Genomic DNA, 19,528 nt, shown 5'->3' with positions numbered 1-19,528 from the left:
AGGAAAGTGAAACGCCATGCAACCTCTGAAGAGACAACTAACACAACACCTATACCCCCTATTAGACTATTTTACAGGAACTTCTTTTCCACAGCCCATAAAACGGAGGAAAGGGTCCTGAAATATATTGGTAGTAGAAACGTTATCCCTACAGACAAAAATCAGAAGATACAACTGACGATTTACTATAAAACCAGGAAAACGGCCAGCCTACTCATGAGAAACTCTCCAGACACTAAGCAGAACGCTTTAAAAGAGACCAACGTCGTCTATGCCTTCAAATGCCCTCTTGGGGACTGTAAGCCTCAAAAAACCCATTATATATGCAAGACAACAACATTTCTTTCCAGGTGTTTAACGATGCATAAGCAACAGGGCTCCATTAAGGAACATATAATCTCTTCCCACAAACAAACCATCACCAGAGAAATCCTAGCAAACAACACAGAAATCATCGATAGATACAGCGATAGCAGACGGCTGGACGTCTGCAAGGCACTACACATCAAGAATTCAACACCAGCAATCAACAGCCAATTAATGCACAACTATATTCTACCCACTTCAAGACTCCGCTCCAATATAGAAGCATCAAGAAATAGGGACCAATAGGCTTTCTACAATTACTTCCATTCAATACCCATTGTTTCGTGTTCTGTCTTGTGTTTGAATTTAATACCCATTGTTTCGTGTTCTGTCTTGTGTTGGAATTTAATACCCATTGTTGAAAGTTCGTTTTTCACCTCATTCCCCTCACCCATATGTAGATATAAACCTCGAAGATGTGTAAGCTCTATTCAGTTTCAGTTGTGTGTTTGTAAACTAAAGTCTTTGAAAATGTAATAAGTTTTACGAAACGCGCTCAAGTGTCGCTTCAGACTAGAAATAAAAATGAATTTTGGAGAATTGATCTTTGAATTACCATCAACAGTGAAAAGAAATGTAAGAAAGATAGAGAAAATTAGTGTTAGAATTATTAATCTTACTTTTTCGGTCATATTTAATAATATATATATATATATATATATATATATATATATATATATATATATATATATATATATATATATATATATATATTTATATATATATATATATGTCGTACCTAGTAGCCAGAACTCACTTCTCAGCCTATTATGCAAGGCCCGATTTGCCTAATAAGCCAAGTTTTCATGAATTAATTGTTTTTCGAATACCTAACCTACCTAACCTAACCTAACCTACCTTTTTGGGCTACCTAACCAAACCTAACCTATAAAGATAGGTTAGGTTAGGTTAGGTAGGGTTGGTTAGGTTCGGTCATATATCTACGTTAATTTTAACTCCAATAAAAAAAATTGACCTCATACATAATGAAATGGGTAGCTTTATCATTTCATAAGAAAAAAATTAGAAAAAATATATTAATTCAGGAAAACTTGGCTTATTAGGCAAATCAGGCCTTGCATAATAGGCTGAGAAGTAAGTTCTGGCTACTAGGTACGACATATATATATATATATATATATATATATATATATGTCGTACCTAATAGCCAGAACGCACTTCTCAGCCTACTATTCAAGGCCCGATTTGCCTAATAAGCCAAGTTTTCATGAATTAATGTTTTTTCGTCTACCTAACCTACCTAACCTAACCTAACCTAGCTTTTTTTGGCTACCTAACCTAACCTTACCTATAAATATAGGTTAGGTTAGGTTAGGTAGGGTTGGTTAGGTTCGGTCATATATCTACGTTAATTTTAACTCCAATAAAAAAAAATTGACCTCATACATAGAGAAAAGGGTTGCTTTATCATTTCATAAGAAAAAATTTATAGTAAATATATTAATTCAGGAAAACTTGGCTTATTAGGCAAATCGGGCCTTGAATAGTAGGCTGAGAAGTGAGTTCTGGCTACTAGGTACGACATATATATATATGTCGTACCTAGTAGCCAGAACGCACTTCTCAGCATACTATGCAAGGCCCGATTTGCCTAATAAGCCAAGTTTTCATGAATTAATGCTTTTTCGACTACCTAACCTACCTAACCTAACCTAACCTAACTTTTCCGGCTACCTAACCTAACCTAACCTATAAAGATAGGTTAGGTTAGGTTAGGTAGGGTTGGTTAGGTTCGGTCATATATCTACGTTAATTTTAACTCCAATAAAAAAAATTGACCTCATACATAATGAAATGGGTAGCTTTATCATTTCATAAGAAAAAAATTAGAAAAAATATATTAATTCAGGAAAACTGGCTTATTAGGCAAATCGGGCCTTGAATAGTAGGCCAAAAAGTGAGTTCTGGCTACTAGGTACGACATATATATATATATATATATATATATATATATATATATATATATATATATACATATATATATATATATATATATATATATATATATATATATATATATATATATATATATATATATATATATATATATGTATATATATATATAGGGGTACCACCACTGGTTTAATTAAAGGGACCCACATCCTCGAAGAAGAAAATAAATAGTGTTCAGAGAAGACCTTGTGGATTCTCACTGAATACTTTAATCTTTTCCTCTCCTACCACCCCTATTATTTTTTTTTTTTTTTTTTTTTTTTTTTTTTTTTTTTTTTGATTTTATTGCAATGTTACAGTTTACAGAAAACAACCACTTATATAACAATATAACAATATACCAATCAGTGTTCGAAGACCTCGTCCAGTTCCTCGGGGGTCGGGTGCGTACCCAAGATACAACACGCATTTCCCCTCTGAACAGCGACACTGAGGCGCTGGAACATAAAACTGGCCGCTCTTGGGTCTCTAGTCTTCCCAATGAGTTCCTCGCCCAGCTCCTTCAGGAACTTAAGTGCACATTTACCCCAGGCGCCCAGAGTCTCAGAGCCTATTGGCACGAACCTGTAACAACGTTCTAGGTCCCTGTACTTGTTAGTTTTCTGGGTCTCCCTGAAGGTGGCCGCCCCGCCTCCCTCAGCTGCGCTGTAAGGTAGATAGGTATCAGCCAATGTGGATGCACACGTGTAGTCCCACACGACCTGTTTACCTTCTCTCCACGGCTGCAGGGTGACTCCATCTGGGCGTTTTTGGCTGTTGTCAGGCCTGCACAACTGAGGTTCCCTTTGTGCTGGGCACCCAGCTGAAGCCAAACTTCTCTTGATGATGTCATTGACTGCTTCATGTCTGGCAATCTTTCCCTGTGTCTTACGACAGATGAGACCATGGCTGCCGTATTGGTCTGCCCGTGCATGGCCGCAAATACACCGGTGCTCGGTGGAGATAGGGGCGGCAAGGCGCAGAGCAACACCAATACTTAGGGTCCGATGGTCCAGGCGGGTCCCCAAGGCGGAATTAGGGACTGCCAACAGGAAGTCCCCGGCATGGGGAGCTTGCACAGCTAGAAGACGCGCTTTGTCCTTCCTGGAAGCTGCCTCCAGCAATGATGTGGCGATGTTCTCCACTATGGGGCTATCCCATTTGGACTGTTTGCAGTCATTTGGAAAAGTCGGTCGAGGATGAGAGTTGACAAGAGTGTCCCACTGACCGGCTCCTTCCGCGAATTTGGGATCATGAATCCCAATGAAGTCTCTTAGGTGTTCCGGTAGTATTTCCTTAACTAATTCACCTGTTGCACTGGTCGAGGATAAGAATGCCGGCAATGCTAACTGGGTCGCCTTGCGAATACCTATCCCCCCGAGTCTAACTGGGAGCGTTGCTTGGTCCCATTGGTCATCTTGCAGGGAGAGGTTTAACACTTTCACGGTTATTGACCTTAGGAGTGTGTCATATTCTGTTAATTTTGGGCTGTCGAAGGAGGGAGCACACCTTAGGAAATAGGTCAGTCTGGGCAAAGCCAGGCACCTTGTGAGAAGGTACAGAGCATCGTGGGCGTCCAAAGCCCCTATTCTTCCCTCCATCCTCCTCAGGTCGTTCAGCTTTTCTTCGAGGACTACCTCAATGGCGCTCGAGCCCAGAGGTGCCCCTAGCAGCACACTGTCGGTGGGAGCGATCACTTGGGCTCCTGGCAATATGGTTCGCACTGCATCTATGGTTGGTTGGCTAGATGAGATGATTTCACACTTTAATGGGTTTAGGGCGAGTCCTAACTCCTCTCCCTTAGATTTCACCAGCTGTAGATCTTCTAGCAGGGACTCCTGTGTCCCTGCCAGGGTGCCATCGTCCAGGAACCAGATGTTGAGTTCGATGGTCAACCTGCTTGTGACCTCTTTAACAGCCATGCAAAAAAGAAAAGGTGCAAGTGGGTCTCCCTGCTGGACACCTTCTGCAGAAACAACTTCATGTTCCCCAAACAGCAGCGTCGATTCCCTACTGTACCCTGCTGAGACGAAGGGGAGTAGAGAAGGAAAGCTTGTTCGAACTGCTTCCAGTACCACATCCCTTTTTACCTGGTTGAAGGCATTTTTAAAGTCTAATTTAATTAATGCCTTATTTTCTGGGAGGTGCTTTATATAGGCTCGTGCTGCATGAGCTGCTGCTTCACAGCCATGGGGGACACCAAAACCTAGTTGATGGGGTCGAAGCATCGTCGCAGCGTCTATGCTAATTTTTCTGACAGCTGCCCTAGCAACAAGGCGCCGAAGTGTGTTACCCACGGCAATGGGTCTGACTCCACCATCTTTCTTCTTGAGGGCACAAAGGGATGCTCCAAAGAAAAAGGGTTTTATTGTATCTGGGATCAACCCAGAGAGGCAGTCGTTGACAAACTTCGTGACCTCTGACAATAGTGTCTCGGCAACTTCTCCGAGAACTGGATTCCTTGAGGTGCTGAGGTCTTACTCCAGTGTATCCCCCTGCCGAGCCTGGCGGAAATGTCATGATGGCTTTGTATATATATATATATATATATATATATATATATATATATATATATATATATATATATATATATATATATATATATACATATATATATATATATATATATATATATATATATATATATATATATATATATATATATATATATATATATATATATATGTCGTACCTAGTAGCCAGAATGCACTTCTCGGCCTACTATGCAAGGCCCGATTTGCCTAATAAGCCAAGTTTTCCTGAATTAATATATTTTCTCTAATTTTTTTCTTATGAAATGATAAAGCTACCCACTTAATTATGTATGAGGTCAATTTTTTTTATTGGAGTAAAAATTAACGTAGATATATCACCGAACCTAACCAACCCTACCTAACCTAACCTAACCTATCTTTATAGGTTAGGTTAGGTTAGGTAGCCGAAAACGTTAGGTTAGGTTAGGTTAGGTAGTCGAAAAACAATTAATTCATGAAAACTTGGCTTATTAGGGAAATCGGGCCTTGCATAGTAGGCATAAAAGTGAGTTCTGGCTACTAGGTACGACATTATATATATATATATATATATATATATATATATATATATATATATATATATATATATATATATATATATATATATATATATATATATATATATATATTGTCGTACCTAGTAGCCAGAACGCACTTCTCTGCCTAATATGCAAGGCCCGATTTGCCTAATAAGCCAAGTTTTCATGAATTAATTATTTTTCGACTACCTAACCTACCTTACCTAACCTAACCTATCTTTTTCGGATACGTAACCTTCCCTAACCTATAAAGATAGGTTAGGTTAGGTTACGTAGGGTTGGTTAGGTTCGGCCATATATCTACGTTAATTTTAATTCCAATATAAAAAAATTGACCTCATACATAATGAAATAGGTAGCTTTATCATTTCATAAGAAAAAAATTAGGGAAAATATATTATTTCAGGAAAACTTGGCTTATTAGGCAAATCGGGCCTTGCATAATAGGCCGAGAAGTGCATTCTTGCTACTAGGTACGACATATATATATATATATATATATATATATATATATATATATATATATATATATATATATATATATATATATATATATATATATATATATGAGCCTCAAAAAAATATATATGAGCCTTCGCATTTGTGTTCCTCACGTGTGCCCCAAAGAATGAGGTGATTTGGTAAAATGCTATGCCCAAGATTACTATCAGAGTGCCGGCGGTGGGGTGGTTCAAATAGCCTCGGCTATCACCTCATTATGTCCGGTCGTGATGGTCAAGTGGATTAAGGCGTCTTGTACATACCAGTTGCGTTGCTCCTGGGAGTATGGGTTCGAGTCACTTCTGGGGTGTGAGTTTTCAGTTGCATATTGTCCTGGGGACCATTCAGGCTTGTTCGCATTTGTGTTCCTCACGTGTGCCCCAAAGAATGAGGTGATTTGGTAAAATGCTATGCCCAAGATTACTATCAGAGTGCCGGCGGTGGGGTGGTTCAAATAGCCTCGGCTATCACCTCATTATGTCCGGTCGTGATGGTCAAGTGGATTAAGGCGTCTTGTACATACCAGTTGCATTGCTCCTGGGAGTATGGGTTCGAGTCACTTCAGGGGTGTGAGTTTTCAGTTATATATATATATATATATATATGTCATTGAATATGACCGCATATCATGTATTTACTATCTTCTGGTTTAGGGCTTCTATCCCTCTAACTATTTTCGTAGCATCAGGGCTTAGCTGCAATAGGAGTTCGCCGAAACTCATTTTCGTAATTTTAAGGTGAAGAAAAGAAGTGTATTACTATAGAATGCATTACACTTATTTATACAATTTGCACAACGGTTCGAACCTCCATGGTTCATTCTCAAGTGAAAAGAATTTTCAGAACTGGTTGATTTATACCCGCACTGGGTCAGGTGATAAGACAATATAGGTAAAAACCTGGGGGGATACATAAGGGATAAATGGGGGGTGAGGCTCATAAGAACATAATAATAATGGTACCTGCAGAAGGCCTATTGGCCCATACGAGGCAGCTCCTATCTGCATACAAAGATTAATCAGGTGTAATTGGCCTGTTATGTTGAACATTGTCTTCTGTGTTGGCATCGTTATGTTCTGGTCTTGTCCTTACTCTCATGGTGGGTAGAGTAAATAGTTCCGTGATTTGGGTGTTCATGGTAGGTTGTTCTATTCTTATGTGAATTGCTTCAAGAATTTGTAATCTTCTTGCATCTTGGGTTTTTTCTATTATACAGGTATTTTTGTTCAATATTTCTCTTGTTAGGGTGATGTCATGGGCTTGTCTCATGTGATTCACGGGGGCACCGGATTGAAGATGGTTTGTCAAACGCCTCGTCAGCTTGGTCGATGTCATACCTATGTACTTAGATTAAAGGTTACATCCTTCGTTGGGGCAAGTGTGCATGTATACAACGCTTGACTGCTGTAGAGGGTTCTCCGTCGGCTTCGGGCTGTTTTTGATGAGGAGTTCGGAAGTCCTTATCTTCTTATTTACCTTATCTTATAAATTCGCAAGGCATGGCTTACATTTTCCAAGAAAATTTTTCCATGCATTTGCAAAGGCTTATATTCTCTTGCAGTGAGGTGGTACAGGACGTGATAGAGATGAATAAGTGGATGAATCATAATTGATATTAATAGGCTATTGCATGCAAGAACATAAGCAGCTGATGTTCTTGCTGCTACTGTCACTGTGTTGGTTCGGGGTCTTGAAGTGGGAAGAATGTAATTATGTGTTAACTGGTTGTTGATTGCTGGTCTTGACTTTTTTATGTGTAGGGCCTCGCTGATGTCCAGTCTTCTGTTATCGTTATACATGTTAATTATTTCAGGGTGGCTTGTTTAGATGTCTCGGGTGATGGTCCGGTTGTGTGAGAGATTATATACTCCTTGATGGAGGCCTGTTGCTTGTCCATTGTTAATCGCTAGAGAGAGACGTTGTTGTCTTGCCTATATACTAATATATTTTGGGCTGACAGTCCACAAGTGGGCACATGCCCACTTGGGGACAGTTGGGAGAGAGGGTAGGATGTCAGGAGAGACGGCAGGAGAGAGAGGGGGATGTTGGGGGGAGAATGAAGGAGAGGGGGATGTTGGAGGAGAAGGATGAAATAGGGGAAGGGGGAGATTACCCCCTGGTAATATGTATGAAATCCCAAATATCATGACATTACATTGTCTCTTACGCTCACGGAAAGCGACCATTGCAGCTTAAGTGTTTTAGACAACTTGTTGAAGATAATTTCCTCCACACATGTGAAGGAGACTATACACCTGCCTGCGGTATACACCTGGCTACGGCCTTCTCTCAGGGATATATATACCGGCAGGTGTACTTCGTTTCTCGGTGCAGATACACTGAGTTTACTTTAGTCCACGACTGTGTTCACAATTAAAGTATACTTGCTGGATGGTAAGAAAGGTATTGTGGAGGCCATAATAGTGGTGCAGAGGTTCACAGGTGCTAACACCATACCTTCCATGTCTCAGATCTCTGCCCAGTTCCCGGACCTGCCGCCGCTGCTGGACCTGGAGAGGAACCTGAGTCTTGCGCTGATGAACACCCACTTTAGTACTGGCATACCGATGCCCCTCTTGCCCTCACAGGTGGAGGTGGGGGGCATGCACTGTCGACCCCCCAGCCCTCTGCCCCAGGTGAGTTATACTGTCCCTCCTGCCCTCACAGGTGGAGGTGGGGTGCATGCACTGTCGACCCCCCAGCCCTCTGCCCCAGGTGAGTTATACTGTCCCTCCTGCCCTCACAGGTGGAGGTGGGGGGCATGCACTGTCGACCCCCCAGCCCTCTGCCCCAGGTGAGTTATACTGTCCCTCTTGCCCTCACAGGTGGAGGTGGGGGGGCTTGCACGGTCGACCCCGCACACCCATAGTAAAGTATCCCATCCGTAATCACGTGTAAACACTGGCTGGTAACCCAGTATCCCCACCATAAACACATGTAAACACTAGCTGGTGACTTAGCATCCCCACCATAAACAATGGCTCGTAACCCCAACTTTCCCCACCATAAACATGTGTAAACTCTAGCTGGTGACCCAGTATCCCCCACCATAAACACATATAAACACTAGTAGTGTAAATTGAGACTACGACCGTACACAGCACCTGAGCAGGTGAGCCAATTAGGCCCTTGCGCATGTCTGTAGTCTCAAAGGGTTCCGGGGCGACCCCGGAGGGGCGCGACAACCCCGGAGGCGCGCGTGCGTTGTTGTGTGGTGTGATTGTGGGAGGTGTAGGGTATCTGGAGGCGTGGGGTGGTTGTCTCGTGGGGGTTAGAGTTGTGGGAGGGGAGGGGGAGGTAAAAGTGTAAGTATAGGAACAGGTGAGCTGAACAGGTGAGCAATAGTAGTAGTAGTAGTAGATGAATATGTATGTATATGTGCTGTAGAGTTAATCGTGTGTAGATACATAGTTAAATAAAGTATGTAGGATATGTTGAAGGGTAAAGAGGGGACCCCCCCCCCCTCCCATGAATGAACCAGGATCTCTGCAGGAAGTGACCCGTGAGTGGCCGGGGCGCGGTATTTTTGTAAACACAGTGAGGCACCATCTTCTCTCATCGCGTGCTCACCTCTAAGGAGGAGGAGGGGTATAAGGACCACATACCATCGCATACTACCACATAGGGCATGAGGCAGACCACATACCGCAATGTAGGAGAGCAGCACTAGGAGTGGTGTGCCCACTTTGAAGGGCAGCGAGGGAGTGGACTGTGTTTAAGGAGGGATAGTGTTACCACCAGGAGTGTGCCACCCCCCTCACTCCCCCTCCCAGGTACCTGACAGTCATCAATTACTCGACAATTCCACACTTCACATTTCCACTGTCCACCATAAACGAGACAAAAATAGTTAGGGAAAGTAAACACATTATATATGTCTCTGTATTCATATCAAATAATGAATATACCCTGAGGTACAGATGTTTTAATTTCACTTGGACTCGGGGTAATGTGGCTCATCGTATACCAGTCTTCAATTTTCTTCTATCAAATCAAATTATTACCGTCTCAGCCTAGGAGACTTTCAGGTAGGTGTTTTCCACTACTGAATAAATATATGTAATTTAGATCAAACCCAGGAGCTTCACCATTACACACGTCTGGGGTAGTGGTTTGAGGTGTACTGAGCTGGGCAAAGTAATGGGGATCGTTATACCCTCATCACCATCCACGCCTACCCCAACCCCCCTCCCTCCCATCTACCCAGGCCTTACCATCAACTATCATTCCGACCTTCCCAGACCGATTGTTCTGTGCAAAAGCCTTTAGTATTACTTCTGATCATATGTAGAGTAGTGACCTAGTTCTCAAACACACCACTAGGTTTGGAGACTTAAAACGTTACATTAACCGAAGGAAGACTGTCAAGACTCCATTGGAACAAACACAGATGCCAGCCCATTCCACCCGCGACTAGGTTTAAAATTCCCCGTTCGCTCTCCCATAGGTGAGCCATGTTCCCCACATACAAATTCCAAGTATCGCGCTGTTAGCAAAGTAAATACTTCACAGGCTTTTAAACTATTACATGTTTTTTCTAGCAAATAAGCTTCCTTTAAGCAGTTCAACACATCTAACATAATGAGTGCAGATACAGTTTTTCACATTTCATATCGAGTGTGTAGGTTTAGTTTTAAACAAAGGTATGCCACTAGTCCATGAACTAAGAAAGGTGAGTTAGGAAGAAAGACTGTGAAATACGCACCACACCACGCTGGAAGACAGAAAAGTTTGGGGAGACGTGATCACTACCTACAAATTCTAATATTTTTATTTGTTAACTCTGCGATCACAGCACATACCTCATAGTCTCTTCTTCTGCCTCTCACTATTCAATAAACACAATTTTTGTATCATTTCTTGACTAAAATAGCACTCCGAAACATCTTTGCACATCTTAATTTTCATTGACACGTGCTCAGCCATCAATTACGTTTCATGCCAAGAAAGGGAATCTCACTACTGTATGGATGTCTTGTGTGTTAAATAATCCGTCTTCACCTAGCTTATCATTCCTTTGAGAAACTTATATGCGGTGATCATATCTCACGAGTCCACACAAAACATGCAACTTCTGTTTTCATATCTTATCCAGTTATTTTACTTTGTATAAAAGAGTGAAATATAGCGAGGTAAAACATTGCTGATATTTTTTTTTATTCAATGTAAACCTAAATGCAGTACATAGCCTCACACTCTGAAATTGCAGATATCAGCATATGTACGATCAGAAATGAGAATAAGGACCTCAGGTTCCACCATTACTGTTTCGTCAGGTTGACCTTGAGCCTTTTAGCACTGAGTGTCATTGTCAGGTCGTTAGCGAGACTCACCTAGACATCTGTTCTCTCGCAGGATCACGAGATGACTACTCGCCCCTCACCATCCGTGAACCTCTTTAGGTCGGCAAAAACAAAGGCTGATGATATCACAGCGGACAAACAAAAACATAATATTCACCACACTTATTACTTTATTCAATAACTGATGCTAACTGTGTGACCACACCATACACTGCATGGTAAGTGCTTCTTTCTACCACTAGTCAATAATCGTTCTTTGTATCATTTCTCGACTAAAATACCACTCTTGAACATTTTTGCTTATCCTAATTTTCACTGACATGCGGACAACCATCAAATACGTTTCACCTCATCAAAGGGAATCTCAATACTACGTGGGATGACTTGTGTATTAAATAAACAGTGTTTTACCTAGGCTAACATTTCCTTGAGAAACTTGTATGTGGTAATCATAGCTCACGAGTCCACACAAAACTCTCACAACATGCAACTTCTGTTTTCATATCTTATCCAGTTATTTTACTTTGTATAAAAAGAAATATAGCTAGGTAAAACATTGCTGAGCCAGACAAAATTTGGCATTACACTATTAGCAAGGCAATACATAACATTATCAAGCCCGCCTATATGTTCTCTCAGTCAGTCAGCCAAGTCAGTAAGTGTTTACTGAATGTGGGAATCATTTCTTGTGTGTACATTTTTTAGTTTAGTTTAAAGTTATATATCTTAAAAAGGAAAATAATACAATCATCAAGACCGTTTATATGCTGTCTCAGTCAGTCAGCCAAGTCAGTAAGTGTTTACTGAATGTGGGAATCAATTCTTGTGTGTAGATTTTTTAGCTTTTTAGTTTAGTTTAAAGTTTTCCATTGTAAAATATAAACACATGTAAACACTGACTGGTGACTCAGTGTCCCCACCATAAACACTGGCTGGGACTCAGAATCCCCACCATAAACATGTGTAAACACTGGCTGGGGACCCAGTATTCCCACCATAAACACGTGTTTACACTGGCTGGTACCCCACTATATCCATCATGTACAGATGTAAACATTGGCTTTGGGCCCCAGTATCCGCACTATAAATACTGGCTGGTGGACCCAGTATACCCACCATAAACACATGTAAACACATGCTGATGACCCAGAACTCATACCTTCACTCCCTAATACTACAAATTCACCGAGAAAATATATGTGTGGTATTACATTGCAACAAAAATTCAAACAAAATTCACATTTTCATCATTCTAATTTTATGTATATAATTTGCCATTACAAAATTTCGCTGCTGCAATTGTAAGCAATAATTTTGTACAATTATACAGCTGTTCACTCCAATGACAACTTTTCGCCTGTTCATTTCAGCCACAACTGTACACCTGTTCACTCCAATCACAACTGTACATCTGTTCACTTCAGCCACAACTATAATGCGTTACTGTTTTATTCTAAAGTGTGGTATATATGACAAGCTATCAGCACTTGCACTGGACGTCCCAGGTACACAGAGAGCATGATTGGATTATGTTCTAGTAGCATATACGACCACCTGAGGATCACAAAAATGATTTTATCTTCAAAATGTCGTTGGTATCCGGTCATTGTAGACCCCGAGAGGACTTCAACTAATGCATAAATCAAACATGTTAATAGATAAGAGAGTGCCCGGGCTTCCTTCTCAACTGTGTAACATTCTCCACAACATAAAGGCTGTGGAAAAATCGTAAATTAAATTATGGAAGCCGTCTTCTTCAGTGTGTAACTACTCCTACACCTTATTCTCATGAGTCAATATAAGACAAGAACTTAAAATATGTGAGTGCTAATTTATGGAACAAGCGGCAGGTAGCATAATATGGCGGGACGCTGGATTGTGTCAGGCAGTTAGATCAGTATATGACTAGTCGTGGTGAAACATAAAGCGTAGGTTACACCAATATATGATTAGTCGCGGTGAAACAACGAGGTACATGGTCGACTGCTAGCGGCCGTGGAGTGAGGACGTTTACCAACCCTCCGTGGCTGTTGGAGTTGTTTGCTGTTTTGGTCGCCAGGTGGAATGGGCGTCCCTGCCCAACCAGTTTTGTTGCCTGCCTGGCTGCGTTGACGTGGCAGTTCTGACATGGGGGGCCATCTTAATCCTGTTCAGCGTGTGAACTCCGTGGGCCTGGAGTTCACTTGTAAGGCTGGTTATCCGACCATCGAGATGGTGATGTGTGACATGCTTCGTATCCTGGTGGAAGCTGTTTACGGTGTGGACTAGTTACGGCCCATCGGGTTGTTATTAAGTTCGTGGGGGAGGACGAGTACCGGGACTTCCTCCGTCGGTACGGGGGGCGTACGTTGCCGTTGCCAGACGATGCCGGCTCTGTGGCGATTTCGGACCGCAGTGGTGCCCTGACTTATGTCAGTATCCATGGTGCGTCCCTGGAGTTCCCTGATGACCTCCTCCGGCGTTACTTCGGGGGTTTGGTACTGTTGTCAGTGTGCGGGTGAACACGCTCTCCTCGGGGCGGTATGCTGGGAGGCGTACAAACATTCGCACGTTGGGGATGCGCCTGTGGTCGGATATACCTTCTTCTGTCCGGCTTATGGGATACTACGTCCGGGTGTATTATGCCCGGCAGCCTCGTACCTGTTTCCGGTGTGGCCTGTTGGGGCATCAGGCTGCCGGGTGCTCTGAGGCCCCTGCTGCTCCTGTCAACTTGTTCCGCGACGAGGATTTCCTGCCGCTCCCTCTGTAGGCAGTCTCCGGTGATGTTGATGAGGTGGTGCGAGTCTCGTTTGCTGCTGCAGCTTCCCCGACGGCGCCTGCCGTTCCTCTGGTTGTTGCCGTCCCTCCTCCGGTTCTTGAGGTACCGTCGGTTGGTCTGCCTGATCCTGTCGCCGTTCCAGCTGCTCCCGTGGGCCTTCCTGGAGCTCCTTGTGTGACGTCGCTGTCTTCTCCCTCGTCTTCTGATGATGCGCCTGGCCCTGTGTCCGTGACTCGGGTCACGGATGTGCTTGGTGTTGGGGTAGCTGCAGAGCCTCCTGCTGTGTGTGGCCCGGTTCCCCCTGTGGTAGAGGCTGCTGCCGTTCTGTGTCGGGCGTCGGTTCCTCCGGCTCGTGGTACCCGTGTTTCTGGGTCACTTACCGGCTCTGACGATATCCGGCCGGTGCCCAAACGTTCCCGACATTCGTCTTCTGCCTGGGCCGACGTTGGTGACTTCAGTGACTGCGGGTCTTCGGGTATTGACAGTGTGCTAGGGATGGTGTGGATTCTGGTGCTGAGCGTGGCCTGGTGGTGACGTTACGGAAGGATGCGCGCCGTCCGGGTTTCCTGCTGTCGTCTGGTGGTGTGCCCGGGGCCGCGGGTACCCCTGTGGTGCGGGTGCGCGTTGGGGCTCTGGGGGGACGTGTTGCCGGCGGGTCACTGGTCGAAGATTGCTGAGTTGCTGCTGTCTGACGGACCGGAGTGCTTTCATGGTGGGCAAGTTCCCTTTCTGTTGGGGCGAGTAGCGACTTCTCGCCTCATGAGTACTACTATCTGGGTCCCCAGTTTGCAGGTGTTTGTTGCCCCGGTTCCAGATGTTATGGCGTCCCCGGTGGATGGACGGGACCCTTTGCAATGGGTGTTCTGGGAGGCGTTTAATGTACGGTTCCCGGGCAAGTATGTGCTCTGATTTCCTGTGTATTTGCTCTATGACATGCTGTGTGCCCCTCTGGCTGTTTGTTTACCCTGTTCTATTATGTGCTTCTGCCTCTCCCTTTGTGCGTTGCTTTGCCGTGTGGCGTATTAGTTTCTAGTGCTTGGCGTCACTCGTTTCGCGTTTTGGCTTGGCATTTCGCCTTTCCTGGCTTTGCGATTTACCCTTCACGGGTACGCCGGGGCGCATCCGATCACACGATCGTCGTCGCCCCTAACTCAACAACAACAACAACAACAACGAGGTACATGTATTCATAGGCTAATGAGCCTTCAGTAGTTTCCTCATATCTTATGTTTTAAAGGATAAAAGCAACACTTATGTATTTGTGTATTATATGTAAAGATTTCCACCAGCTGTTCCATACACTCCTGAGTATGAAGGTCAAGGTCTGAGTGTGTGGGTAGGACGAGACTTACATCTCAACGACTAATGTGGCTGTTATCCTGAGTCCAGTTCTCTTATCTTTTTTGACCTCCTGACCTGGTCACCTCTATTCTGGCCTGCCGATGTATCCCCGGGGGATGTCTTCTAAGGAACTATGGTCAGTTATCCTTCCTGTCATCCTGATATCCTGAGAACTGGAGTTGTTATTAATAGAGGTGTCCGCCTGGATGCTATCCCTCGTAACCCCATCCATACCCCAAGGAGAGCGGCTATTGGCACTACTTACATTCATCCATTTGTTAAGATCTAATTTTAATTCACTTAGAATAATTTTTCTTGTAAAACTATCCTCGAAAGTAAAACTTTTGTTACCAGCGACAGTATTAATTAGAACCCTTGATATAAAATAAACAAATACATAAGTTTTATTTTTATCCTGTGTTAATGTCTTTGTGAAGACATCACCATTACTTATGTTTGTATATCTTTGCCTTTGTATGTATTCTCCTTCTCCTCCTTCTCTTTGTATGTATTCTCCTTCTCCTCCTTCTCTTTGTATGTATTCTCCTTCTCCTCCTTCTCTTTGTATGTATTCTCCTCCTTCTCTTTGTATGTATTCTCCTTCTCCTCCTTCTCTTTGTATGTATTCTCCTTCCCTTCTCCTCCTTCTCAGTCTTTATATGTATTTCTTATCATATGTCGTCTCCTCTAATCTAGTCCAGCTGTTCTATTCATATTTTCAGAACATATTTCCTGTTCCGAAAATTGTAAATTTGTCCTACCTTTTGACAAATTCACCCAGCCAAGATTAGCTGTCCTGTCTAATATGGAAGTTAGTTGTCACTATTCCTAAGCAAAGATAGTTGTTCTCCAGACCTTGTTAACTATCCTCCATCCTTCTTAGCTTAAGTTGTCATGCATCCTGTCTCACGCTAATTATCCTGCTTGCTAACTAGGGGTTAGGTGTTCTGATCTTTATGAAATTCGGCTGTTTTTATCCTGATCCTGATAACTCTCATCCTTCCTGACACGGGCGGCTTATCAGCTTCCGAGCTTGGCCTCTTGATCAAGGTCGTTACCCTAGTTACTTATCCAGACCAGCTTTTCTATAGTTATCCCAGGCTTACTGTCGTATTTTTTGAGGCATATCATCTTCTTCTTGATAGCATGCACAATTATTAAAGGTTACTGGCAATTTCAATCACAAAAGAAGGTTTTACCCCATAAAATAGCACAACTCTCTAACGTTGAACTCATCACACATCGCCTACACACAGGAGCTGGAGTCATGGATCACAGAGGCTGGGGCTGAAGGTGTCATCTACTTCAATTTGGGTTCCGTCATGCAAGGCACTACCATGCCAGTCAAGTACCGCGATCTCTTCATCGAGGCCTTCCGCAGGCTGCCGCAGCGCGTCCTCTGGAAGCACGAGGGAGAGCTGGAGGATCTCCCAGACAACGTGATGACTAGCAAGTGGCTTCCCCAGCAGGATATTCTTGGTCAGTAACACCCTCGTGTTAACCTATAATGATCACATCACACGCTGCCTCAAACTATCAGACTCGCTAGGGCTTCAATCCCAAACATTCTACCGTGCCACAAAAAAACAACTACTTTTAATCGTAATTAAACAACATTCTTGTCATATTAATTTTGTATAAGATGTTAAAGTAGAACAAGTGATTTCATCAAAGATCATTTTCATCTTTTCGCGATGCATTCATCATTCGCTATCACACTTGAGCGATGGCCCAAGCAGCATGCGCACTATACCGCATCAATCACGCCATTTACAACTTTCTCTTCAAGGAGTCCAGACTTGTCATTGCTAACTAAACACCAGAGCTATGTGACTACTGTCCAAGAACTTCTAAGCTGCCTTTTCCTCACAAAATTAAGTCATTGTAGCCTTGTTCATCCCAGAATAGTGGATCAATCATTATCCACAATAAAGTGAGTTATTTTCAGACAAAGTAAGACACAACATCAGCATATTTCCGTCTCACCATTTCAATTGAAAAAGGAAGTTTGCTCACCTAACGAAACCTTTGACACCAGTCATGCGGAAGAACTCCCAAGGTGCTCACAAGGAGAGAATTCTACGAAATGACAATTATATGATAATCATCCCACGCTACTGGATATCCACATAACATACTTCAATAAACACACTTTACTGCAGAATTTAGAGTGAAATTACTAACACAAGTCAGAGGCTTCGGGCCCACATAGGAATTTTACATCAAAGCAAAAATACTAATAGGCGTTAATCTGCCATTGTTCTCTGTCATAATGATCGTCAGAAGGACGAAAGACAAATATATATATATGCTTTTAATAAGGTTAATTTTCTTTGAAAACGATGTCACAATAACACCTTAAGATTTGATACTCAACCCACAGGTCTGTGAAGACGGGGAAGAGACAACTTCATTTTCTTTACTTGTGAGATGTTTCTAGACGTAATCTTCCTTATTAAGATTATTCATAGCATAGTCGAGAAAGCTTCGGGCTCACACGCGTGGGGATCACGGTTCAAAACTCCTAGAGCCCAGGTGAATAGAATTTTTATTACCACGGAAGTGTGGATGACAGTTTATAGGATAAGTTTATAAAAACAAGAGCTGGGTAAATAAGTGCATGGAAGCAGGGTTATTGATATATGGAACAAGTTACCGCATAACATAATAGACGCTTGATCACTGGAATGTTTCAAGAATGGTTTAGACGTAGTTGAATGAGTTTGAGTTTATATAAATAGCAGCTGCCTCGTATCAGCAATAGACCAGTAGTTTCCTCTTTTCACATGTTTCCCACTTCGGCGAGGTGCAAACATTACAATGCAACGGTAATGGAAATTGAAGAGTGCGGTTAGCTAGAGAAGATGTTGGTGTGTCGGATGCCCCCAACTGGTGGTTGAATACACCATCACGCCCTCTAACCTGTGGCCACACATTACACCATCACGCCCTTTGACTTGTGGCCACACATTACACCATCACGCCCTTTGACTTGTGGCCACACATTACACCATCACGCCCTTTGACTTGTGGCCACACATTACACCATCACGCCCTTTGACTTGTGGCCACACATTACACCATCACGCCCTCTAACTTGTGGCCACACATTACACCATCACGCCCTCTAACTTGTGGCCACACATTACACCATCACGCCCTTTGACTTGTGGCCACACATTACACCATCACGCCCTCTAACTTGTGGCCACACATTACACCATCACGCCCTCTAACTTGTGGCCACACATTACACCATCACGCCCTCTAACCTGTGGCAACACATTACACCATCACGCCCTCTAACTTGTGGCCACACATTACACCATCACGCCCTCTAACCTGTGGCAACACATTACACCATCACGCCCTCTAACCTGTGGCAACACATTATACCATCACGGCCTCTAACTTGTGGCAACACATTATACCATCACGGCCTCTAACTTGTGGCAACACATTATACCATCACGGCCTCTAACCTGTGGCAACACATTATACCATCACGGCCTCTGACCTGTGGCAACACATTATACCATCACGCCCTCTAACCTGTGGCAACACATTACACCATCACGCCCTCTAACCTGTGGCAACACAATATACCATCACGCCCTCTAACCTGTGGCAACACAATATACCATCACGCCCTCTAACCTGTGGCAACACAATATACCATCACGCCCTTTGACCTTCTGGAACTCGCTGGAATGATTGCCATGACTTAAACTATTGGTGTTTTCCTCAAACATCTGTCTGAAATTAGAGTTTAGTGAACGTTACACAGGTGCTGAATCTGTTACAAGACAGAAAAGTATGATCATGGGATATGTTTATCTTAACAAGGTCAAACATAATCTTTAACAAGGTCAAACAATGTCAAACATGTTATTATTTTTATGATATATTATACATTTAAGCTTATATAAATCGTTGTTACATTATCTGTTTCTGTTTGTGATGTCGGTCAGTGTTTTCGTTGGCCTAAAATGCTGTGGTAATTTGGTTCAAATCTTGTACGGTAATTGTAATTTCTTGTTGAGGGTGGAATGTGTACTGCGTTTAGTATGTGTTCCCACAGCAAAATTGACATTGGTATAAGAATAGCCAATATAAATAAGAATATGTTTCAGGTTAATAACTTCGCAGTGGTGTAATTTACGTTAGAGCAAGTTCTAGAAACTGGCAGAGATACGAGCTCGTGCTACTTCCTTTATAAAGGTTACGACGTTC

General features: G+C 42.9%; 1 protein-coding gene across 2 annotated transcripts in view; it reads left to right on the top strand.

Moving 5' to 3' along the window:
- The window catches only part of LOC123756151 (UDP-glycosyltransferase UGT5), a 121,601-nt gene that overhangs the window by 86,157 nt on the left and 15,916 nt on the right, over positions 1-19,528 (top strand). For both annotated transcript variants that reach the window (XM_045739212.2, XM_045739213.2), the window contains exons 5-6: positions 8,365-8,529; positions 16,552-16,774. In XM_045739212.2, the coding sequence (XP_045595168.1) occupies positions 8,365-8,529; positions 16,552-16,774 (388 nt within the window). The remainder of the gene's footprint in view (positions 1-8,364; positions 8,530-16,551; positions 16,775-19,528) is intronic.

The sequence above is a fragment of the Procambarus clarkii genome, chromosome 36, assembly GCF_040958095.1.
Source record: "Procambarus clarkii isolate CNS0578487 chromosome 36, FALCON_Pclarkii_2.0, whole genome shotgun sequence".
Classification (NCBI taxonomy): Eukaryota; Metazoa; Arthropoda; class Malacostraca; order Decapoda; family Cambaridae; genus Procambarus; species Procambarus clarkii.
Note: the sequence above shows the minus strand (reverse complement) of the source record. Positions and strands in the feature narration are given on the sequence as shown.